Consider the following 26355-nt stretch of genomic DNA (forward strand, 5'->3'; position numbering starts at 1 on the left):
CCATCAGCGTTCCTGTTCTGTAACCCTGTACACTGTTTGTTTGTCTAATCTTGAACAAGTTTGTGCCGAAAACAAAGTTTCCTTGTACTCGTGCAATGACAATAAAGTCCTATCCTATCCTAATTTACGTTTTATTTAGCACGTTTGAAAAAAAAATGGACACAGTTACGCACACGGCTGTGAGAGAGGAGTGCTCTCGCTGCAAAGACACGACGGACAGAGAATCCTCTGCGCTACAGAAATTTAAAAAAAATATTCGGCACATGCAATCAGCGCACCTGCCTGGTATGAACGAGCTGCCTTCATAAGCCCGCACAACCTGCCAATGCCGGGCCGGAATATAATCTGCTGTTACCTTTGTAAGCACCCCATGTCTGGCTTCCGTTGTGTCTGATGTTCCGGTTGTCTTCCCGTGTTCTCCTGTGATACCCCTGTTGTTCTCCCTGCTTCCCGGACTGCCCTTTTGGATTCTCGACCTCCCGCTTGGGCAAGGACCTCTCGACGCCCCTCTCTCGCCCTGGACCATCTGCCTGCCCAACGGACTGTCTTCCTGCCTTGTCTCTCCTCTCGCCCCAACACAACGTTACACACATAGTCTAACACAGGGGTCACCAACGCGGTGCCCGCGGGCACCAGGTCGCCCGTAAGGACCAGATGAGTAGCCCGCCGGCCTGTTCTAAAAATAGCTCAAATAGCAGCACTTACCAGTGAGCTGCCTCTATTTTTTTAATTGTATTTATTTACTAGCAAACTGGTCTCGCTTTGCCCGACATTTTTAATTCTAAGAGAGACAAAACTCAAATAGAATTTGAAAATCCAAGAAAATATTTTAAAGACTTGGTCTTCACTTGTTTAAATAAATTTATAATTTTTTTTACTTTGCTCCTTATAACTTTCAGAAAGACAATTTTAGACAAAAAATACAACCTTAAAAATGATTTTAGGATTTTTAAACACATATACCTTTTTACCTTTTAAATTCCTTCCTCTTCTTTCCTGACAATTTAAATCAATGTTCAAGTAAAAAAAAAATTTTTATTGTAAAGACTAATAAATACCCTTTAATTTAATTCTTCATTTTAGCTTCTGTTTTTTCGACGAAGAATATTTGTGAAATATTTCTTCAAACTTATTATGATTAAAATTCAAAACAATTATTCTGGCAAATCTAGAAAATCTGTAGAATCAAATTTAAACCTTATTTCAAAGTCTTTTGATTTTCTTTTAAAAATGTTGTTCTGGAAAATCTAGAAGAAATAATGATTTGTCTTTGTTAGAAATATAGCTTTGTTTGTTATATATTGTTTGTTATATATTCTAACAAAGTGTAGATTGGATTTTAACCTATTTAAAACATTTCATCAAAATTCTAAAATTAATCTTAATCAGGAAAAATTACTAATGATGTTCCATAAATTCTTTTTTTAAAGTTTTTCTCTTCTTTTTTTCGGTTGAATTTTGAATTTTAAAGAGTCGAAATTGAAGATAAACTATGTTTCAAAATTTTATTGTCATTTTTTTCGTGTTTTCTCCTCTTTTAAACCGTTCAATTAAGTGTAAATATCATTAATTATTAATAATAACATAGAGTTAAAGGTAAATTGAGCAAATTGGCTATTTCTGGCAATTTATTTAAGTGTGTATCAAACTGGTAGCCCTTCGCATTAATCAGTACCCAAGAAGTAGCTCTAGGTTTCAAAAAGGTTGGTGACCCCTGATCTAACACCACTCACTCTTGGGTTTTTGTCACACACACCATTCTATAGTTTATTTCAGGGGTGTCCAAAGTGCGGCCCGGGGGCCATTTGCGGGCCGCAGCTAATTGTTTGGAAATGCTATTGCAAAAATAAAAAATAAACATTACAAAAAGTGGAATGAGGTGACATCTAACTAGAAAAAGTTGCAATGTTGACACAAAGCTGTCATGCAGGCTGCTTTTTTTCTCTTGTCTATCTTTATTTTTCTTTTTTTTGCCATTGCTTTAAAAAAAAAAGAAAAATCAATGTTATAATGAATTATTGACCTATTCAAGGCTCCAATTATTTCAAATATTTCACTTTAAAATGTTTTATGTGGAAAATATTGCATATATTGTGTGGTTGCCATACAAAAGCATCAACGTTTTCTTTGACAAAAGAGCATAAAACAAACAAAATAATAGTTCAAACGTAACATTTACAGATACATCTGAAGTTGATCTAGTAACTTAAGTGTTGAAAGTAAAAAAAAACTAATAAAAATGTATCACTTTGAGTGGGGCACCTTTTGTATCCTAAATATATTTAATGGGATTTTATTTATCTTTTCACTGTGATTACTCAAAAATAACAATGAATTAAAATCAATGGTGTCTTGCATTATTGATGTTTTTAAGGCTCTAATTACTTCACATCAAACATTGCTTTCTGAATGTTTTGGGCAGTGGGGGAAATACTGCATAATTCAGTTTTATTATAAAAAACAAAGTTGTCTTGACAGAAAAGGTATAAAACCTTTTTGGTTTTTTAAATTTTATATCAACCTGAAGTTGATATACTGAAGAGATTTACTGTAAGCGTTAATTAAAACAAATAAAAAAATAATTTGACTTGTTTTTAACATTTTAATGACTTAGACACTTTATGGTCCCCGGTAGGGATGTCCGATAATGGCTTTTTGCCGATATCCGATATTCCGATATTGTCCAACTCTTTAATTACCGATACCGATATCAACCGATACCGATATCAACCGATATATGCAGTCGTGGAATTAACACATTATTATGCCTAATTTGGACAACCATGTATGGTGAAGATAAGGTACTTTTTAAAAAAAAATAATAAAATAAGATAACTAAATTAAAAACATTTTCTTGAATAAAAAAGAAAGTAAAACAATATAAAAACAGTTACATAGAAACTAGTAATTAATGAAAATGAGTAAAATTAACTGTTAAAGGTTAGTACTATTAGTGGACCAGCAGCACGCACAATCATGTGTGCTTACGGACTGTATCCCTTGCAGACTGTATTGATATATATTGATATATAATGTAGGAACCAGAATATTAATAACAGAAAGAAATGGGGGGAGGGAGGTTTTTTGGGTTGGTGCACTAATTGTAAGTGTATCTTGTGTTTTTTATGTTGATTTAATAAAAAAACAAAAAAAACAAAAACGATACAGATAATAAAAAAAACGATACCGATAATTTCCGATATTACATTTTAACGCATTTATCGGCCGATAGTCCCCGGGAGCCCTAAAGGTAAAAAAACAAACAAAATCCATATATTTTGTTATGATTTGAAAATGAAAACTATCAAAATGGCCCCCGCAGGCTTTAATTTTTCCGTATGCGGCCCTCAGTAGAAACAGTTTGGACACCCCTGGTTTATTTAGTATTGTTTATTATTATTATATATATATTTTAACTATATATATAATAAATCATTGAACATTACCTTCCCCTGGTGTCTGTTGCCGTCACCTCCCCTCCTAACCCTATCAAAAATGCCCATAAAAAGTGGTATATGTCCCCCTGCTTGTATAAAAACAGCAAAACACCACAGGCAGGAGCGTGACAACAAGGACGTGCAGTAAATGAGTGTCTCCCTGGTGATGCCCAGTATCGTACACGCAAAATCCTACGTAAATAAAACGGTCTGCACTACTTTTTAATTGCACACACGGTCTTAGTAGATCACGCGCGACATGTAGACGCAATTGTATAGATTGCACACGCTGTTTTAGCGCGAGGCATTTGGATCTTAGTAAATCAGGCCCTTAGCGTACATGTCGATCCACTATGTTACCGCTCCTTTTTTAAATATAGACATCCAGTATCTTTCAAACACTCCAATTCCGAACCTGCTCACGTCCAAAAAAACCAGCAAAGCCACAACAAACTGAAAAAAGTCGGGACTAAGAAATTGGACCATCTGTAAGTCCTCCGGGTGTGAAAGCAAGCTAAAATAAAATGATTCCTTCCTCTCCCACTCACCTGCCCCCGTCACGCCTCCACGTGGCCCCGTAACTTGCAGAGCTCAGCAAAGGTCAACACTGTAGAATTCACATGCTAGTCCCGTGGGAATGTAGAAATGTAAAAGCAGTAGGAAGTGTCACTTCATATTGTGTTGTTGTTTTTTTTCTTCTTTCATATAATAATGCTGGTCGCCGTTCTGGTCGTCGGTGTTATTATCTTTAAAATCCTCTATCTGTACAAAGTTCAGCTCCCCAATGTGAGCTCCTTATGAAATGGCAGTGGTGATGTGAGAGACCCTCCTGGTGTGGCACTCCCGTCGCTTTTTTTTTTTTTTTTTTTTTTTTTTAAGCCTGGAACACAATACATAAAAGCATTAGACACATAGAAATAATAACACATTTTCTCAGTAGGAAAACAAAGCAAAGCAATTTATACATACAAACCCCGTTTCCATATGAGTTGGGAAATGGTGTTAGATGTAAATATAAACGGAATACAATGATTTGCAAATCCTTTTCAACCCATATTCAGTTCAATGCACTACAAAGACAACATATTTGATGTTCAAACTGATAAACTTTGTTTTTTTTTGCAAATAATAATTAACTTAAAATTTCATGGCTGCAACACGTGCCAAAGTAGTTGGGAAAGGGCATGTTCACCACTGTGTTACATGGCCTTTCCTTTTAACAACACTCAGTAAACGATTGGGAACTGAGGACACTAATTGTTGAAGCTTTGAAAGTGGAATTCTTTCCCATTCTTGTTTTATGTAGAGCTTCAGTCGGTCAACAGTCCGGGGTCTCCGTTGTCGTATTTTAGGCTTCATAATGCGCCACACATTTTCGATGGGAGACAGGTCTGGACTGCAGGCGGGCCAGGAAAGTACCCGCACTCTTTTTTTACGAAGCCACGCTGTTGTAACACGTGCTGAATGTGGCTTGGCATTGTCTTGCTGAAATAAGCAGGGGCGTCCATGAAAAAGACGGCGCTTAGATGGCAGCATATGTTGTTCCAAAACCTGTATGTACCTTTCAGCATTAATGGTGCCTTCACAGATGTGTAAGTTACCCATGTCTTGGGCACTAATACACCCCCATACCATCACACATGCTGCCTTTTCCACTTTGCGTCGTTAATGCTAGGTTCACACCAACGGCGCTTTGACGGCGCTTTAAAGCGGCATGCAAAGCGGCGTTAAAGCGTAACAAAGCCTGATTAAAGCGTGAGGGTCCTAATGGATCGTGGGAAAGCTTGTAGTGAAGCGGGACATGCGGCAAGTTCGCCAAAATTTTTTAAACGGTTTAAAAAAATTTGGCGCTCTGTCAAGGATGGAATAAAGCGGCGAGAGCGAATCAAAGCCTGACAAAGCTCAGCAAAGCTTGACTAAAAGCGTAGGAAAGCTTAACAGATCTTGGTTCAAAGCGCGGACCCCAGTCTACAACTACAAATAGGAAGTGACTGTGATATTGACTAGTGACATTGAATATAAAAAATAAAAGAAATGCCTTTTTATTATTGTCAACTAGCATAAGAAATGAAAGATAGATATTTATTAAGATGACAAAGAAATAAAAGAAATAAAGATATAAAACATAATAAATAATAAACATAATATAACGAAAAAAAAAGAAATTGAAAAAATAAATGAATATAAAACATAATAAATAATAAACACAATATAACGAAAAAAAAGAGAAATTGAAAAAATAAATGAATATAAAACATAATAAATAATAAACATAATATAACGAAAAAAGAAGAGGGATTGAAAAAATAAATGAATATAAAACATAATAAATAATAAACATAATATAACACAAAAAAAGAGAAATTCAAAAAATAAATGAATACAAAAAATGTGTGGAAAACAGTGTACTGAGTTTTTCAAATTTTTTTTTAACTTATTTGTTTATCATATTTCTCTTTTTTATTACATTATGTGTTTTATCCTGTATATAATAAAACAAAAAGAGAAATCAAATAAATAGATAAATCTAAAAAAAAAAGGGGGAAAACTTAGTATACTGAGTTTTTCACATTTTTTTTAACTTATTTGTTTATCATATTTCTCTTTCTTATTATATTATGTGTGCGCACGCAATTTATTCATCAAATTCACAAAATAATTATCACAGCATCTTCCAAATTGCACATAATTACATAACAATATCACATTTCAAAGTCATTATTACAAATTAATGTTCATGACACATTAATTCCAATGCACAACAGAGCTTGATAATCGTGTCAGAGCCTGATTTAAAGCGTCAGGATCGCATCAAAGCATAATAAAGTTCAATAAAGCGTAATAAAACGTATCAAAGCTTGATTTAAAGCGTGATTTAAAGCGTATCAAAGCGGGATCAAAGCGGCATCAAATCGCGAGGAACGGTAATTCGTCCCCCCAAAGCGGCAACTAATTCGTATCAGAGCGTATCAAAGCATAACATTACTTCGGAGATCGGGATATTCATGGAAAAATTGACAAAAATGACGGCGCTTTGCTCGCCGCTTTAAAGCGCGGCAAGCGCCGTTGGTGTGAACCAGGCATAACAGTCTGGATGGTTCGCTTCCCCTTTGGTCCGGATGACACGATGTCGAATATTTCCAAAAACAATTTGAAATGTGGACTCGTCAGACCACAGAACACTTTTCCACTTTGCATGAGTACATCTTAGATGATCTCGGGCCCAGAGAAGCCGGCGGCGTTTCTGGGTGTTGTTGATAAATGGCTTTCGCTTTGCATAGTAGAGTTTTAACTTGCACTTACAGATGTAGCGACCAACTGTAGTTACTGACAGTGGTTTTCTGAAGTGTTCCTGAGCCCATGTGGTGATATCCTTTAGAGATTGATGTCAGTTTTTGATACAGGGATCGAAGGTCACGGTCATTCAATGTTGGTTTCCGGCCATGCCGCTTACGTGCAGTGATTTCTCCAGATTCTCTGAACCTTTTGATGATATTACGGAGCGTAGATGTTGAAATCCCTAAATTTCTTGCAATTGCACTTTGAGAAATGTTGTTCTTAAACTGCTTGACTATTTGCTCACGCAGATGTGGACAAAGGGGTGTACCTCGCCCCATCCTTTCTTGTGAAAGACTGAGCATTTTTTGGGAAGCTGTTTTTATACCCAATCATGGCACCCACCTGTTCCCAATTAGCTTGCACACCTGTGGGATGTTCCAAATAAGTGTTTGATGAGCATTCCTCAACTTTATCAGTATTTATTGCCACCTTTCCCAACTTCTTTGTCACGTGTTGCTGGCATCAAATTCTAAAGTTAATGATTATTTGCAAAAAAAAAAAAAAGTTTATCAGTTTGAACATGAAATATGTTGTCTTTGTAGCATATTCAACTGAATATGGGTTGAAAATGATTCGCAAATCATTGTATTCCGTTTATATTTACATCTAACACAATTCCCCAACTCATATGGAAGCGGGGTTTGTATGTATGAGTTATCACACAACTCTCATGCTTAAAGGCTGTTGCTATAGTTATTATCAATTGTGTTGAAGTTGTACTTTTCTATCTGTACAAAGGCACACAACGGGTAATCTTGCTTTGCGAGGTTGTCTCGTGTCGGCAGTTTGATTCCAGACCCTGCCTGCTGACAACCAAGGACGGACATCGAGTACCTCGACGCGGACAGGACAGAGACAGGGCGAGATCACGAGTGTCTACTAGTGATGTACGGTAGTTTATTTTAATGCTTTTTCTTTCAATTACATGCAAACACAAATAGTAATAAGCTATTGAACTTGTCATCGCAATGCCTTTGAAGTCTACTAAAAAGAGGTATGAGAGATGAACTTAATTGTCTGATAATGATTAAAATCATGAGAGGCTGGAGTTGAGGCGCAATTACTTACCTTAGGTCATTCTAACGGTGTATACCTTTGGAATCAGGCAGCATTACTAGACTGAATAGCACCACTGTGGCTACAGATCTCAAGTTGTGATACAGTTAGGATAAAAACGAGCATGGAGAGAAAATATGATGACTTGGAGTAGGAAGACAGGAAGGTCAACATGAAGCTACGACACATGGACGTATGGCATTAAAAGAATGGGACACAAACAAACAGACCCAATGCTGATGGAATAAAATGTTGACCTAAACCACCACATGCTCAGTGGGGACATCAGTGGCCACCCAACAATAATCAGTTCCTGGAGTCTATTGCTTTATGCCTGGTTCACACCAACGGCGCTTGCCGCGCTTTCAAGCGGCGAGCAAAGCGCCGTCATTTTTGTCAATTTTTCCACGAATATCCCGATCTCTGAAGTAATGTTATGCTTTGATACGCTCTGATACGCTCTGATACGAATTAGTTGCCGCTTTGTTACCGTTCCTCACGCTTTGATACACTTTAAATCACGCTTTGATACGTTTTATTACGCTTTATTGAACTTTATTACGCTTTGATGCGATCCTGACGCTTTAAATCAGGCTCTGTTGTGCATTGTTACAACAAAAATAAGAAAAAAATGTGAAAAACTCAGTATACTGTTTTGCACACATTTTTTATATTCATTTATTGTTTCAATTTCTCTTTTTTTTCCCGTTATATTATGTTTTATATCTTCATTTCTTTTATTTTTGTCATCTTAATAAATATCGATCTTTCATTTGTTATGCTAGTTGAAAATAATAAAAGGCAATTATCCACACATTTTTTATATTCATTTATTTTTTTCAATTTCTCTTTTTTTTCCGTTATATTATGTTTTATATCTTCATTTCTTTTATTTTTGTCATCTTAATAAATATCTATCTTTCATTTCTTATGCTAGTTGAAAATAATAAAAGGCAATTATCCACCCATTTTTTATATTCATTTATTTTTTTCAATTTCTCTTTTTTTTCCGTTATATTATGTTTTATATCTTCATTTCTTTTATTTTTGTCATCTTAATAAATATCTATCTTTCATTTCTTATGCTAGTTGAAAATAATAAAAGGCAATTATCCACACATTTTTTATATTCATTTATTCCCCCCCCACTGATACATTTTGACCACTGCAATTTTGACCCGAGTACATACAGTGGAACCAGGTGAGATCTGCGCTTGTTGCAGGTGCAAAGTGATGATGCATTGTGTTGCAGGTAAGGGGAAAGGAGACGGAACTGATGAACAAAACAGGGAATGGAAAAAGGGTTGCTGCAGTCCAACTTAAGAGGTGAGGGTGGTTATTTTGCAGATTTTTTTTTTCCTTTTCAGACCTTACCATGCATGCATTTAGACCCAGGAATCAACAGGCTGGGGCTTAACATCACAAGCGTCCACCAGACTGACCGCAGGCCTGTTACTCCTGATATAGTGTTTCCTACTTGTGTCATTCTGTGTTCACAGGAGGGTGGGTTAAAAAAAGACAAAAGCAAAAACAAAAAAGAGGTCAATACATTAGACATAGACATGCACACGAGGCAGAAAAAAAAGCTGCGGTTAATTTCCTGCCGTAGGCAAGACGAAGAGGGAGAGAAACCAGACCAAACATGCGAAGAGGACAAGTTGCATAATAATTCTGGCAAAACCTTTGAGCGGTACAGATGGCAGACTTAGAGGACATCTTTAGAAGCTCTACACTGACAATAAAGATGATTATTCTCGCAGACTTAGATTTAAGAGCTGTGCAAAGAATAGCTCAGGAATTGAGCTTAAACATGAATATGATTAAAACATTGAAATTAAAATGCATTAGTATTCCATTAGTGGGTTCTCTCTCTCGGTACTTCTCAAAGACATGCATGTTTGGCTAAATTTGAGACTCAAAACTGTCCAACAATGCGAGTGGTCGTTTTTGTGATTACCTGGCAACCATGCGCGTTCAGGGTGTGCCTTTGCCAATTATACCAACACACCTCCACCCGTTGTAAAACAATGTGTTTACAGCGTCACATACAGTAGATACCACATAATAATAATAATAATAATAATATATTTTATTTGTAAAAAGCACTTTACATTGAGTAAACAACCTCAAAGTGCTACGGTGTATTAAAAAAAATAAAAATAAAAAGATAATAATAATAAAAAAATTTAAAAAAATAAAAACTAGAACAGCCAAATAGCTAAAACTAGTATGCATATATCTAAAAAAAAAGGCTTTTTTAAAAAGAAGGGGTTTTAAGTAGGGATGTCCGATAATATCGTATAAAGGAATAAAGGACTCCCACAGGGAGTCCTTTGTACAGGTACAAAGGAACCTATTGAAATTGTAAGGTTGATTATTATTCCGCAGCTTTGCGCACTACTTTGCCCCCCTTAACATGCTTCAAAACTCACCAAATTTTATAGAAATAGAAAAACTGTGACAGCACACTTTAGTAAAAAAACCAAACCCCAAAAATCAAAATTGCGCTCTAGCGCCCCCTAGGAAAAAAACAAAAACAAACTGCCTGTAACTCGCACTAGGAAACAATAACCTGTATGTACGTCTCACTTAGACCTACAATTCATAATTTTATATCCTCGGGCAAAAACCAACAGGAAGTTGGCAATTTCCCCTTCAACATAAAAAATGACTAAAAACACACATTCTTGCCTTTTTGAGCTGTAATTTGACCCCCTTAAAATACTTCAAAACTCACCAAACTTTTTACACACATCGGGACTGGTGGAAATTGCGATCTAAAAAAAAACTGAACCCCAAAACTCAAAAATGTGCTCTAGCGCAATTTTTGAATAAAACAGAGACAAAACTGCTCCTCAGAGGAAAACTCAGACAAAACTGCTTGTAACTTCCGGTAGGAACGTCTTAGAGACATGAAAGAAAAACCTCTACGTAGGTCTCACTTAGATCTACATTTCATAGATTGACATCCTTCAGCAAAAATCAACAGGAAATTTGCAATCCCTCCTTCAAAACGAACTTTTTGTTAAAACCGGTCACCTAACATCAAACATTATCTCCTCTGAGCGCGTTTGTCGTTTCGGCTTCAAACTACTACAGGAGAGAGATTGAACCCTTCTGATTAAAAGTTGATGAAAGCTTTTTTAATAAGTGCTACGGTTTTGATTTTACGAGCCTTCAAATAAAAGAACCACTGTGCCGCAGCACCTAGGAAAAAAACACAGACACAACTTCCTCTAACTCCCAGTGCAAATATCGTAGAGACATGCAACAAAAACCTCTATGTAGGTCTGACTTAGAGCTACATTTCATACACTGACATCCTTCAACAAAAATCAACAGGAAGTTGGCAATCACCCCTTCAAAACAAAAGTTTCATAAAAACACAAATTTTTGCCTCTTTGCGCTGTAATTTTTCCAAATTCCGTTGTATGTTATACTCTTCTGACACTACCAGATGGCAGTATAGGTGTCCACATAAGTGGCCATAAGACCCCAATTCAGTAGTGTACACAATTTTGGAAATAAGAGCTAAAAGGTTCTGTCCACGCATGTGGCCACTAAGCCTTTAGAGGTTAATGGAGATTATTAGACTATTTGTTACATTAACACTGAGAGTACAACAACTACAGTAGAGCAGTGTTGCACAATGTTTACTGAGTAAAGGCACATATTTAAATAAAATTAGAAAAATAAAAAAACCTTGTTATGTCCACACGGTCATGAATATTTAAAAAAATATTTTTTTTCTATTGTCCACACGTAAACACATATTTTTGTCCTTTGACTTGCTCAGTGGCCTTGTGGTTAGAGCGTCTGCCCTGAGATCGGTAGGTTGTGCCAAAGACTCTAAAATATGGGAACCAATACCTCCCTGCTTGGCACTCAGCATCAAGGGTTGGAATTGGGGGTTAAATCACCAAAATGCCTTTGTTTGCTTACTTACTAATAAAAGACAAGTTGTCTAGTATGTTTACTATTTTAATTAAGTAACAAACTTGCAATAAGAAACATATGTTTAATGTACCCTAAGATGTTTTGTTAAAATAAAGCCAATTATGCAATTTCTTGTGGTCCCCTTTATTTAGAAAAGTACCAGGAAGTATCGAAATACATTTTGGTACTGGTACCGGTTACGACGGGGTCGCAGCTTACTGCGAGGTTTGTTCTCCCAGGATGCAAACGGACGACTCCGGACAGGACTTGCAGGTAGGAACATGATTTAATCGTAAATTAACACTCAAAGAGGTACAAAACAGAAAACAAACCGACGGAACAAGGTGCCGATGGCACCTGAAGCTAAGGCTACTACTTAGCACAGACTAGAGATCACTAGCGGGGGCTAGGAGACAAGCAAAACTTACGTAACAGTAGCGTGACGCCAACAAAGAAGCCAGACCGACTGACTGGCAAAGGCAGGCTTAAATTATGAGGGGCCGTTAGGGACATTTTTCAGAATGACCTCTTACATACACTACTGAAATGCTCTCACATAAACAACTGAAATCGTTTTCTTTTATACACACTACTGAAATGTACTCACATACACTACTGAAATGCTCTTACATACACTACTGAAATGCTATCACATAAACAACTGAAATGTTTTTCTCTCACACACCCTACTGAAATGCTCTTATAAACACTACTGAAATGCTCTTACATACACTACTGAAACACTCTTATAAACACTACTGAAATGCTCTTACAAACACTACTGAAATGCTCTTATAAACACTACTGAAACACTCTTATAAACACTACTGAAATGCTCTTATAAACACTACTGAAAAGCTCTTACATACACTACTGAAATGCTCTTATAAACATTACTGAAATGCTCTTATAAACACTACAGAAATGCTCTTATAAACACTACTGAAACACTCTTACATACACTACTGAAACACTCTTATAAACACTACTGAAACACTCTTACATACACTACTGAAATATTTTTACATACACTACTAAAACAATCTTATAAACACTACTGAAATGCTCTTATAAACACTACTCAAGCGCTCTTATAAACACTACCGAAATGCTCATATAAACACTACTGAAACACTCTTACATACACTACTGAAACATTCTTACATACACTACTGAAACACTCTTATAAACACTACTGAAATGCTCTTATAAACACTACTCAAGCGCTCTTATAAACACTACCGAAATGCTCATATAAACACTACTGAAACGCTCTTATAAACACTACTGAAATGCTCTTATAAACACTACTGAAACACTCTTACATACACTACTGAAACACTCTTATAAACACTACTGAAACACTCTTACATACACTACTGAAACATTCTTACATACACTACTGAAACACTCGTATAAACACTACTGAAATGCTCTTACATACACTACTGAAACACTCTTATAAACACTACTGAAATGCTCTTATAAACACTACTGAAATGCTCTTACATACACTACTGAAACACTCTTATAAACACTACTGAAATGCTCTTACATACACTACTGAAATGCTCTTATAAACACTACTGAAACACTCTTATAAACACTACTGAAATGCTCTTATAAACACTACTGAAACACTCTTACATACACTACTGAAACACTCTTATAAACACTACTGAAATGCTCTTACATACACTACTGAAATGCTCTTATAAACACTACTGAAACACTCTTATAAACACTACTGAAATGCTCTTATAAACACTACTGAAAAGCTCTTACATACACTACTGAAATGCTCTTATAAACACTACTGAAACACTCTTATAAACACTACTGAAACACTCTTATAAACACTACTGAAACACTCTTACATACACTACTGAAACACTCTTACATACACTACTGAAACACTCTTATAAACACTACTGAAACATTCTTACATACACTACTGAAACACTGTTACATACACTACTGAAACATTCTTACATACACTACTGAAACACTCTTACATACACTACTGAAACACTCTTACCTACACTACTGAAACATTCTTACATACACTACTGAAACACTCTTATAAACACTACTGAAACACTCTTACATACACTACTGAAACATTCTTACATACACTACTAAAACACTCTTACATACACTACTGAAACACTCTTACATACACTACTGAAACATTCTTACATACACTACTGAAACACTCTTACATACACTACTGAAACACTCTTATAAACACTACTGAAACACTTTTACATACACCACTGAAACATTCTTACATACACTACTGAAACACTCTTATAAACACTACTGAAATGCTCTTATAAACACTACTGAAACACTCTTATAAACACTACTGAAATGCTCTTATAAACACTACTGAAACGCTCTTATAAACACTACTGAAACACTCTTATAAACACTACTGAAACAGTCTTACATACACTACTGAAACATTCTTACATACACTACTGAAACACTCTTATAAACACTACTGAAACATTCTTACATACACTACTGAAACACTCTTACATACACTACTGAAACATTCTTACATACACTACTGAAACACTCTTATAAACACTACTGAAATGCTCATATAAACACTACTGAAACGCTCTTATAAACACTACTGAAATGCTCATATAAACACTACTGAAACATTCTTACATACACTACTGAAACACTCTTACATACACTACTGAAACATTCTTACATACACTACTGAAACACTCTTACATACACTACTGAAACACTCTTACATACACTACTGAAACATTCTTACATACACTACTGAAACACTCTTATAAACACTACTGAAACACTGTTACATACACTACTGAAACATTCTTACATACACTACTAAAACACTCTTACATACACTACTGAAACACTCTTACATACACTACTGAAACATTCTTACATACACTACTGAAACACTCCTACATACACTACTGAAACACTCTTATAAACACTACTGAAACACTTTTACATACACTACTGAAACATTCTTACATACACTACTGAAACACTCTTATAAACACTACTGAAATGCTCTTATAAACACTACTGAAACATTCTTACATACACTACTAAAACACTCTTGCATACACTACTGAAACACTCTTACATACACTACTGAAACATTCTTACATACACTACTGAAACACTCTTACATACACTACTGAAACACTCTTATAAACACTACTGAAACACTTTTACATACACTACTGAAACATTCTTACATACACTACTGAAACACTCTTATAAACACTACTGAAATGCTCTTATAAACACTACTGAAATGCTCTTATAAACACTACTGAAATGCTCTTATAAACACTACTGAAACACTCTTATAAACACTACTGAAACATTCTTACATACACTACTAAAACACTCTTGCATACACTACTGAAACACTCTTACATACACTACTGAAACATTCTTACATACACTACTGAAACACTCTTACATACACTACTGAAACACTCTTATAAACACTACTGAAACACTTTTACATACACTACTGAAACATTCTTACATACACTACTGAAACACTCTTATAAACACTACTGAAATGCTCTTATAAACACTACTGAAACTCTCTTATAAACACTACTGAAATGCTCTTATAAACACTACTGAAATGCTCTTATAAACACTACTGAAAAGCTCTTACATACACTACTGAAACACTCTTATAAACACTACTGAAACACTTTTACATACACTACTGAAACACTCTTACATACACTACTGAAACACTCTTATAAACACTACTGAAACACTCTTATAAACTAAATTCTAAATAATGTCTCTGATTACAAACAGGTGCGTGTCCCGAACACAAGAGGCAGGTGAAACTAATACGTAGCCATGGTAACAAACTCAGAGCTGCATAAACAGGAACTAAAGGAGTCCAAAACTAACAGAAAACACAAGTGACTCGAAAAACTTAAACAGACAATGATCCGGGCAGCGGATCATAACAGGTACCGGTACCAAAATCCTGGTATCGGGACAACCCTAGTACATGCAAAATCCTCATTTAAATAAGGTGGTCTGCACCAAAATATTGGTATTGGGACAACACTAATGTAACGTCATATGTCACTACAGAATACCGATGAACAGAGGCGTTAGAATTCTACCAATGCAGATAATGGCAGCTTTCTGGGCATCTGATTGGACAGCTGGTGATAGTTTTCGTGTAGACAAAGATCATTTTAAAACGGCAACCATGTGGACGGGAATGGTTCTAACACCGGAGGGGCGTTTTTGAACGTATTCGTGTGGACATGGCTTAAAGACAGATGACCAATCAGCACTGCTATTAACAATCTTTTGTCAACGGTATGATGAAGTGTCTTCCCATTGCCGAGCCAAGGGTGGTTTCCAGAAGAATCCGCTGTTGGCATTTACTTGAATCAATCTGGGTTTAATTGCTAAACCTAATTAATGAGCGGTTGGTTCACAGATCTGGGGGATATTCACAGCCCCGAATGAAATTAAAGGTTCTATTGAGGACCACCACAGAAAACGCGGAGAGGACGAAAGATATAAAACAGAGAGAATATTTCAATGAGAATTGTTTCATCCTACTGATGTCGTGCTTGTACCTTTAATGGTTCCCGTTCTGTCAGGTCCACCGAGCTGTCGCCTGTCTTGTATTTGCAGTCTTTGTCCCTCTGGTCGATGGTGGAGTAACCATCTGACGAGGTCAGAGAAGAGCGGTCAAATAGCGGACATGTAATGCTGTGCATACTAAAAACTTATCTCGGCACGGACACTCAAAAGTTTTTCGAAGATTAAAGTAATTTTTCCGTAGTTGGAGGTCACAGGACAGACATTCTGGAGCACCAGCAATTGTTGGTCCTTAGGAAATATTACAAACCCCGTTTCCGTATGAGTTGGGAAATTGTGTTAGATGTAAATATAAACGGAATACAATGATTTGCAAATCATTGCATTCCGTAAATATAAACGGAATACATAGGTGACCACAGATGATGCGCTAGCTGTCCAAAGTCGGGACCTAAGGTGGACCACTCATCTGTGCATCAGTTGGGGACGTCTCTGCGCTGCTGACCTGTCTCCACTCAAGATGATCTCCTGCTGGCCCCACTATGGACTGGACTCTCACTATTATGTTAGATCCACTATGGACTGGACTCTCACACTATTATGTTAGATCCACTATGGACTGGACTCTCACACTATTATGTTAGATCCACTATGGACTGGACTCTCACACTATTATGTTAGATCCACTATGGACTGGACTCTCACACTATTATGTTAGATCCACTATGGACTGGACTCTCACACTATTATGTTAGATCCACTATGGACTGGACTCTCACACTATTATGTTAGATCCACTATGGACTGGACTCTCACAATATTATGCTAGATCTACTATGGACTGGAATCTCACACTATTATGTTAGATCCACTATGGACTGGACTCTCACACTATTATGTTAGATCCACTATGGACTGGACTCTCACACTATTATGTTAGATCCACTATGGACTGGACTCTCACACTATTATGTTAGATGCACTATGGACTGGACTCTCACACTATTATGTTAGATCCACTATGGACTGGACTCTCACTATTATGTTAGATCCACTATGGACTGGACTCTCACAATATTATGCTAGATCTACTATGGACTGGACTCTCACACTATTATGTTCGATCCACTATGGACTGGACTCTCACACTATTATGCTAGATCCACTATGGACTGGACTCTCACACTATTATGTTAGATCCACTATGGACTGGACTCTCACTATTATGTCAGATCCACTATGGACTGGACCCTCACAATATTATGCTAGATCCACTATGGACTGGACTCTCACACTATTATGTCAGATCCACTCGACATCCATCTAACGTATCCAATAAACAGGTGAGTCAGCAACAAGTTCTGGCTGACCTTGGTTCTTCTCCATCAGGGGCAGCGTCGTGTCATCATAGCCTGGTTTGCCGTTCTTGGTTGCTTTGGGGGTTGCCGTCGCTGTGGGCTGAAAAAAAAACAATAGTTATTTTTGCAGTGAAAACGCGTTTAATTGTTACAGCGCATTTTACGGCCATTATAAGCTCTTCAGTGAAGCCGTAATAATAAGTCATACAATTATGGAAACTCCTTTAGCCTGAAGCTTTTTATGTTACGTATATGCACTCACCAAACACTCCATTGGGCACACCTGTTCAATCTAATAAACGGAATTCAATCCCCCCCCATGCATATATATATATATATATATATATATATATATATATATATATATATATATATATATATATATATATATATATATATATATATATATATATATATATATATATATATATATATATATATATATATATATATATATATATATATATATATATATATATATACATATATATATATACACCGTATTTTACGCACTATAAGGCGCACCTAAAAACCTCCAATTTTCTCAAAAGCTGACAGTGCGCCTTATAATCCAGTGCGCTTTATATATGGACCAATATTGAGCCACAACAGGTCTCGCAACTACGGGATGCATAACGTAACCCCAGCCTCTACTGTAGCGTCTATTCTATGCGCCTTATAATGCGGTGCGCCTTATAATGCGGTGCGCCTTATATATGAACAAAGTGTTAAAATAGGCCATTCATTGAAGGTGTGCCTTATAATCCGGTGCGCCTTATAGTGCGGAAAATACGATATATATATATATATATATATATATATATATGCATGCATGCTTTGGAGCCCCTGCCTCGAAAGAAAATAATGTTTGCCTTGGTGCCCTAAAATATGAGCCCTCCTTTAAGGCAACACTTGCCTTGACCTTGAAAAGTAAAAATTTGGGGCCTGAGCCCGCATCCCGCAGATGAAAACACGACAAAAGGAACAATTAGACATGGCAAGTTGTCATACATGGACTTCCCAAATTGGATTTAAAGACACAACAACGTAATGGTACGTGATGGCATTTACATATCATTTAGAGCAGGGGTCACCAACCTTTTTGAAACCAAGAGCTACTTCTTGGGTACTGATTAATGCGAAGGGCTACCAGTTTGATACACACTTAAATAAATTGCCAGAAATAGCCAATTTGCTCAATTTACCTTTAACTCTATGTTATTATTAATAATTAATGATATTTACACTTAATTGAACGGTTTAAAAGAGGAGAAAACACGAAAAAAAATGACAATTAAATTTTAAAACATAGTTTATCTTCAATTTCGACTCTTTAAAATTCAAAATTCAACCGAAAAAAAGAAGAGAAAAACTTAAAAAAAGAATTTGTGGAACATCATTAGTAATTTTTCCTGATTAAGATTAATTTTAGAATTTTGATGACATGCTTTAAATAGGTTAAAATCCAATCTACACTTTGTTAGAATATATAACAAATTGGACCAAGCTATATTTCTAACAAAGACAAATCATTATTAGGGTCCGCACAGGACCTTTTCAAAAGGAATCCCAAAGGGAGTCCTTTTGCAATGGGACGAAAGGACCCTATTGAAATTGTAAGGTTTTATTATTAGGGTCCGCACAGGACCTTTTCAAAAGGAATCCCAAAGGGAGTCCTTTTGCAATGGGACGAAAGGACCCTATTGAAATTGTAAGGTTTTATTATTATTATTATTCTTTATTATTATTCCGCAGCTTTGCGCACTACTACGCCCCCCTTAACATGCTTCAAAACTCACCAAATTTGACATACACATTAAACCCCGGGTACAGCACACTTTAGTGGTAAAAAAAAATACCAAAAATCAACATTGCTCTCTAGCGCCCCCTAGGAAGAAAAATGCCTCTAACTCCCACTAGGAAGGTCGTAGAGACATGAAACCAAAACCTGTATGTAGGTCTCAGTTAGACCTACAATTCATAATTTCACTTCTTCGGGCGAAAACCAACAGGAAGTTGGCAATTTCCCCTTCAAGACAAAAAATGACTAAAAACACTCATTTTTGATTTTTGACCTCTAATTTGACCCCCTTAAAATACTTCAAAACTCACCAAACTTCTCACACACATTGGGACTGGTGGAAACTGTGATCTAAAAAAAAAACCGAATCCCAAAACTCAAAATTGTGCTCTACATAATTTTTGGAAAAAAAAGAGAAAAAACTGCTCCTCAGAGGAAAAATCAGACAAAACTGCTTGTAACTTCTGGTAGGAACGTCGTAGAGACATGAAAAAAATACCTCTATGTAGGTCTTGTCTAGACCTACATTTCATAGATTGACATCCTTCAGCGAAAATCAACAGGAAGTTTGTTATCTCCATTTCAAAACAACATTTTTGTACCAAACGGTCACCAAACATCAAACATTATCTCCTCTGAGCGCGTTTGTCGTTTCGGCTTCAAACTGCTACAGGAGAGAGATTGAACCCTTCTGATTAAAAGTTGACGACGGCGTTGTGATTAGTGCTACCGTTTTGATTTTACGCGCCTTCAAAGACCCGCAGCACTAAAGTTTCTACGGTGCCAAAAATGACAACGAAACTGCAATTAGACCTTCTTTGGCCTCAATACACACAATAGCCTATAATGACAATGTGAACTCAGACACAACTTCCTCTAACTCCCAGTACCAATATCGTAGAGACACGAAACAAAAACCTCTATGTAGGTCTCACTCAGGACTACCACTGGACTAAAGTATTGGACACCTAGGACTAGCACCTGCCAGAAGGCGGACCCGACCAATGCTGCTTGCAGCTTTAATTAGGGTCCGCACAGGACCTTTTCAAAAGGAATCCCAAAGGGAGTCCTTTTGCAATGGGACGAAAGGACCCTATTGAAATTGTAAGGTTTTATTATTATTATTATTATTATTCTTTATTATTATTCCGCAGCTTTGCGCACTACTACGCCCCCCTTAACATGCTTCAAAACTCACCAAATTTGACATACACATTAAACCCCGGGTACAGCACACTTTAGTGGTAAAAAAAAATACCAAAAATCAACATTGCTCTCTAGCGCCCCCTAGGAAGAAAAATGCCTCTAACTCCCACTAGGAAGGTCGTAGAGACATGAAACAAAAACCTGTATGTAGGTCTCAGTTAGACCTACAATTCATAATTTCACTTCTTCGGGCGAAAACCAACAGGAAGTTGGCAATTTCCCCTTCAAGACAAAAAATGACTAAAAACACTCATTTTTGATTTTTGACCTCTAATTTGACCCCCTTAAAATACTTCAAAACTCACCAAACTTCTCACACACATTGGGACTGGTGGAAACTGTGATCTAAAAAAAAAACGAATCCCAAAACTCAAAATTGTGCTCTACATAATTTTTGAAAAAAAAAGACAAAAAACTGCTCCTCAGAGGAAAACTCTGACAAAACTGCTTGTAACTTCCGGTAGGAACGTCGTAGAGACATGAAACAAATACCTCTATGTAGGTCTTGCCTAGACCTACATTTCATACATTGACACCCTTCAGCAAAAATCAACAGGAAGTTTGTTATCTCCATTTCAAAACAACATTTTTGTACCAAACGGTCACCAAACATCAAACATTATCTCCTCTGAGCGCGTTTGTCGTTTCGGCTTCAAACTGCTACAGGAGAGAGATTGAACCCTTCTGATTAAAAGTTGACGAAAGTGTGGTGATTAGTGCTACCGTTTTGATTTTACGCGCCTTCAAAGACCCGCAGCACTGATGCTGCTACGGTGCCAAAAATGACAACGAAACTGCAATTAGACCTTCTTTGGCCTCAATACACACAATAGCCTATAATGACAATGTGAACTCAGACACAACTTCCTCTAACTCCCAGTACCAATATCGTAGAGACACGAAACAAAAACCTCTATGTAGGTCTCACTCAGGACTACCACTGGACTAAAGTATTGGACACCTAGGACTAGCACCTGCCAGAAGGCGGACCCGACCAATGCTGCTTGCAGCTTTAATTATTATTATTATTCTTTATTATTATTCCGCAGCTTTGCGCACTACTCTACGCCCCCCTTAACATGCTTCAAAACTCACCAAATTTGACATACACATTAAACCCCGGGTACAGCACACTTTAGTGGTAAAAAAAAATACCAAAAATCAACATTGCTCTCTAGCGCCCCCTAGGAAGAAAAATGCCTCTAACTCCCACTAGGAAGGTCGTAGAGACATGAAACAAAAACCTGTATGTAGGTCTCAGTTAGACCTACAATTCATAATTTCACTTCTTCGGGCGAAAACCAACAGGAAGTTGGCAATTTCCCCTTCAAGACAAAAAATGACTAAAAACACTCATTTTTGATTTTTGACCTCTAATTTGACCCCCTTAAAATACTTCAAAACTCACCAAACTTCTCACACACATTGGGACTGGTGGAAACTGTGATTTAAAAAAAAAACCGAATCCCAAAACTCTAAATTGTGCTCTACATAATTTTTGGAAAAAAAAGAGATAAAACTGCTCCTCAGAGGAAAAATCTGACAAAACTGCTTGTAACTTCCGGTAGGAACGTCGTAGAGACATGAAAAAAATACCTCTATGTAGGTGTTGCCTAGACCTACATTTCATAGATTGACATCCTTCAGCAAAAATCAACAGGAAGTTTGCTATTCCTCCTTCAAAACAACATTTTTGTACAAAACGGTCACCAAACATCAAACATTATCTCCTCTGAGCGCGTTTGTCGTTTCGGCTTCAAACTGCTACAGGAGAGAGATTGAACCCTTCTGATTAAAAGTTGACGAACGAGTGGTGATTAGTGCTACCGTTTTGATTTTACGAGCCTTCAAAGACCCGCAGCACTGATGCTGCTACGGTGCCAAAAATGACAACGAAACTGCGATTAGACCTTCTTTGGCCTCAATACACACAATAGCCTATAATGACAATGTGAACTCAGACACAACTTCCTCTAACTCCCAGTACCAATATCGTAGAGACACGAAACAAAAACCTCTATGTAGGTCTCACTCAGGACTACCACTGGACTAAAGTATTGGACACCTAGGACTAGCACCTGCCAGAAGGCGGACCCGACCAATGCTGCTTGCAGCTTTAATTTCTTCTAGATTTTCCAGAACAAAAATTTTAAAAGAAATTTAAAAAAAAAGACCTTGAAATAAGATTTAAATTTGATTCTACAGATTTTCTAGATTTGCCAGAATATTTTTTTTGAATTTTAATCATAATAAGTTTCAAGAAATATTTCACAAATATTCTTCGTCGAAAAAACAGAAGCTAAAATGAAGAATTAAATTAAAATGTATTTGTTATTTTTTACAATAAAATAAATAAATTTACTTGAACATTGATTTAAATTGTCAGGAAAGAAGAGGAAGGAATTCAGAAGGTAAAAAGGTATATGTGTTTAAAAATCCTAAAATAATTTTTAAGGTTGTATTTTTTCTCTAAAATTGTCTTTCTGAAAGTTATAAGAAGCAAAGTAAAAAAAAAAAAAGAATTTATTTAAACAAGTGAAGACCAAGTCTTTAAAATATTTTCTTGGATTTTCAAATTCTATTTGAGTTTTGTCTCTCTTAGAATTAAAAATGTCGGGCAAAGCGAGACCAGCTTGCTAGTAAATAAATAAAATGTAAAAAATAGAGGCAGCTCACTGGTAAGTGCTGCTATTTGAGCTATTTTTAGAACAGGCCGGCGGGCTACTCATCTGGTCCTTACGGGCTACCTGGTGCCCGCGGGCACCGCGTTGGTGACCCCTGATTTAGAACATATAGATGTACATAAGTCTGAAAAGTTGCAAATGTACTTTTTAAGGTAACATAATTTAAAGAATACCACTCACTGACTTATCCAGTACCTGGAAATGGCTCTTGTTCCAGCCGTCCTTTGTCAAGGCGTTCCTTAGATCCTTATAACTCCACACCGTTTGCAGCACATGAGACGCTGCCTTTGTTTCTCTGGGCGACTGACTGCAAGGACAACAACCCAAACGTGGGGAAAAGATGAAGAAATAACAAAACAAGTCAGAGAGCGCGTCTAAATCTTCACACGATGTGTTCTGCTGCTGCAGTCTATCTCTTTGTTCCAAAAACTCTGGAATCCCTGGAGTGGCCTCAGGGTCTCCTTTTTAATTCAAAACCATTTTTTTCCCCCTTTTATTAGATTCTTCTACACCAGCAGGATTAATCACACGTGGATGGAGGCTTTGAAAGTAACACAGCCTCACATGATGTTAAAAAACTGGAGTATTTGGATTGTAAATTCATATATTAGATAGTGGATACAGTAGATAACTCCTGTTTGTGTGTGTGTGTTTAGGTTAGAGGGTGAGAAACAGAAAAAGAGAGCCAAGCTTGGCATTTTGAAATAAAAAATCATATTTACCACAAATATAAAGGGTCATACTGCTCAGTGAATCATTTGCAATTGATGAATGTCATCTTTCTGGTGACTTTGTGGAATATACAGGGTACTAAATATAAGGGCAACGAGCTACTGCAGGGTGAATACATCTTAGTCAGCTTTTAATTACCGAAAAACCGCCAGGCTACACGGACTTTGCTCTGGAGATTTCCCCTCAGAGTAAACGGAGCCAAACGCTTGGTTTAACGATATTTTCCCTCGCTTCAAGCCGTGCGTTCGAGAGCACACTGCTGTGTTTAGATGGAGACAGGTGTGGACAATATTGGAGACGGACACTACCGTATTTTTTGGAGTATAAGTCGCTCCGGAGTATAAGTTATAGCAGCAGTCGACCTACAGGGTCCCAACCCCCCCCCCCCCCCCCCACCCCCCCCCCCCCCCCCTCTGTTGCGAGTTGTCGTGATTATATGTAACATGTTTATGTGTGCATGGCATGGAGGTTTTTTCCCCACTCTAGACTAGGCCCCCTTAGGAGTTTGTTTGTCTAATCTTGAACGGGTTTGTGCTGAAAACATAGTTTCCTTTTACTTGTGCAATGACAATAAAGTCCTATCCTATCACGGAACAGAAAAAAAGCCATACCTGGTCCTGTTAATCGCCACCAGCTTCTCGATGGCCTGGGCCTGGATGAGGGAGCGAGCGTTTTCGGAGCTGTCCGTGACGATCTCATGGATGGTGTTGAGGATGGCAACCACCGTGTCTTCCTCCAAGTTCTTGGCTGGTCGCTGCTGTCCGCTTGGCAAATTACTGACCAAGTCCCGCATGGCATAACTTCCTATTAATGAAAAGGGAAACACATTTGTAAACAGTTTCAGTATTATGTTGCACTGACAATCTAGAAATGTGGACAACACTGTACAAATTCCTCTTTGTTAAGACATTGTATGACTGCTGGAACATCAATAAAATAGCTGATTTTACCTGGACAGTTGTTGAAACACAAAAAAATATTAAAACTGATTTATACCAGCGATTTAGTAGTTTATGGGTCCCTGCACCGAATTGTGTCCCCAGGAAATAAAATGCACAAATGCATGATAAAAATAACTATAAAATATGTTTTTTAATATAGAAAAGTTTCCTGCACATTGATTTAACTGTACAATTAAAAATGCATTTTAACCCTTGTGTAATGTTCATATTGTTGTTACTCAGCCAGCGTTTGTGGGTCTGATGGACCCGTTGCATTTTGTGGCTTTTAATGCCTCACAATCAAACACTTGTTTTTTTTTTACAAACGCTGGCTGAGTACCGTATTTTCCGCACGATAAGGCGCACCGGATTATAAGGCGCACCTTCAATGAATGGCCTATTTTAAAACGTTGTTCATATATAAGGCGCACCGCATTATAAGGCGCAGAGAATAGACGCTACAGTAGAGGCTGGGGTTGCGAGACCTGTTGTGGCTCAATATTGGTCCATATATAAGGCGCACCGGATTATAAGGCGCACTGTCAGTTTTTGAGAAAATTGGAGGTTTTTAGGTGCGCCTTATAGTGCGGAAAATACGGTAACAACAGTATGAACGTTGCACGGAAAATTTCTCGGCCAGTTTCTGCATCCCACAGGGATTCTTCTTTTGTGTTTCTGCACCTGCGGTTCCCACACAAGGTTGCAACATTGTTTGTCAACACTGTCTGCTCTCATTTTCTCGCACATTTGACCCTCTGATGTTTTGTGTACCTACACTCTGTCCTCCTCCTGTCTAGGCCTAGGAAATATTTTTTAGACTTTACAATGAAATATTTAAATCCTTCATAAATGTACATTATTTTACACATTTGTGTTACTCTTTATCCCAACAATATTTTACATTTATTTTATTTTAAAAAACTTAAACAGTGTCACTGGGTTTTCACTCAGGTTTGTTACCCTATAACATTACCCCCTTTGAAAAATGTGGAATAATCCACATGTGGGAAGGCCAAAAGTATTTATTTTTCTGTATATTCAGTGATATTTTAACTAAAATATAAATTCATGTTAACATCGTATAAATGCCATCTGGCTATGTTTGATGTTTTTGCTAATTCTATGCAAAAAAAAACGTATATTCCTGTTACTTTCAGTCCTGTTACTTAAATGTGTCATCTTCATTTTAGGAACCTTATACAATAAAGTTGCCTGAGGTGAGCCAGTACCAATACAGGTTTTCAGTAGTTCAATGTGTATTATCAG

General features: G+C 37.0%; 1 protein-coding gene across 12 annotated transcripts in view; it reads right to left on the reverse strand.

The window, feature by feature from the left end:
• Positions 1-1245: 1245 nt before the first annotated feature.
• arvcfb (ARVCF delta catenin family member b) overlaps positions 1246-26355 on the reverse strand; it is a 492749-nt gene continuing 467639 nt past the window's right edge. For 6 of the 12 annotated variants that reach the window (XM_062051625.1, XM_062051623.1, XM_062051620.1 and 3 more), the window contains 5 exons: positions 24760-24952; positions 23597-23723; positions 17738-17825; positions 16403-16494; positions 6534-9319 (listed from right to left, as the gene is read on the reverse strand). In XM_062051625.1, the coding sequence (XP_061907609.1) occupies positions 9218-9319; positions 16403-16494; positions 17738-17825; positions 23597-23723; positions 24760-24952 (602 nt within the window). In that variant the 3' untranslated portion in view covers positions 6534-9217. Of the gene's footprint in view, positions 4318-6533; positions 9320-16402; positions 16495-17737; positions 17826-23596; positions 23724-24759; positions 24953-26355 lie in introns of those variants that run through there. The other 6 variants (XM_062051631.1, XM_062051632.1, XM_062051621.1 and 3 more) reach the window with 5 other exon arrangements.

The sequence above is a fragment of the Entelurus aequoreus genome, linkage group LG06 (assembly GCF_033978785.1).
Source record: "Entelurus aequoreus isolate RoL-2023_Sb linkage group LG06, RoL_Eaeq_v1.1, whole genome shotgun sequence".
NCBI lineage: Eukaryota > Metazoa > Chordata > Actinopteri > Syngnathiformes > Syngnathidae > Entelurus > Entelurus aequoreus.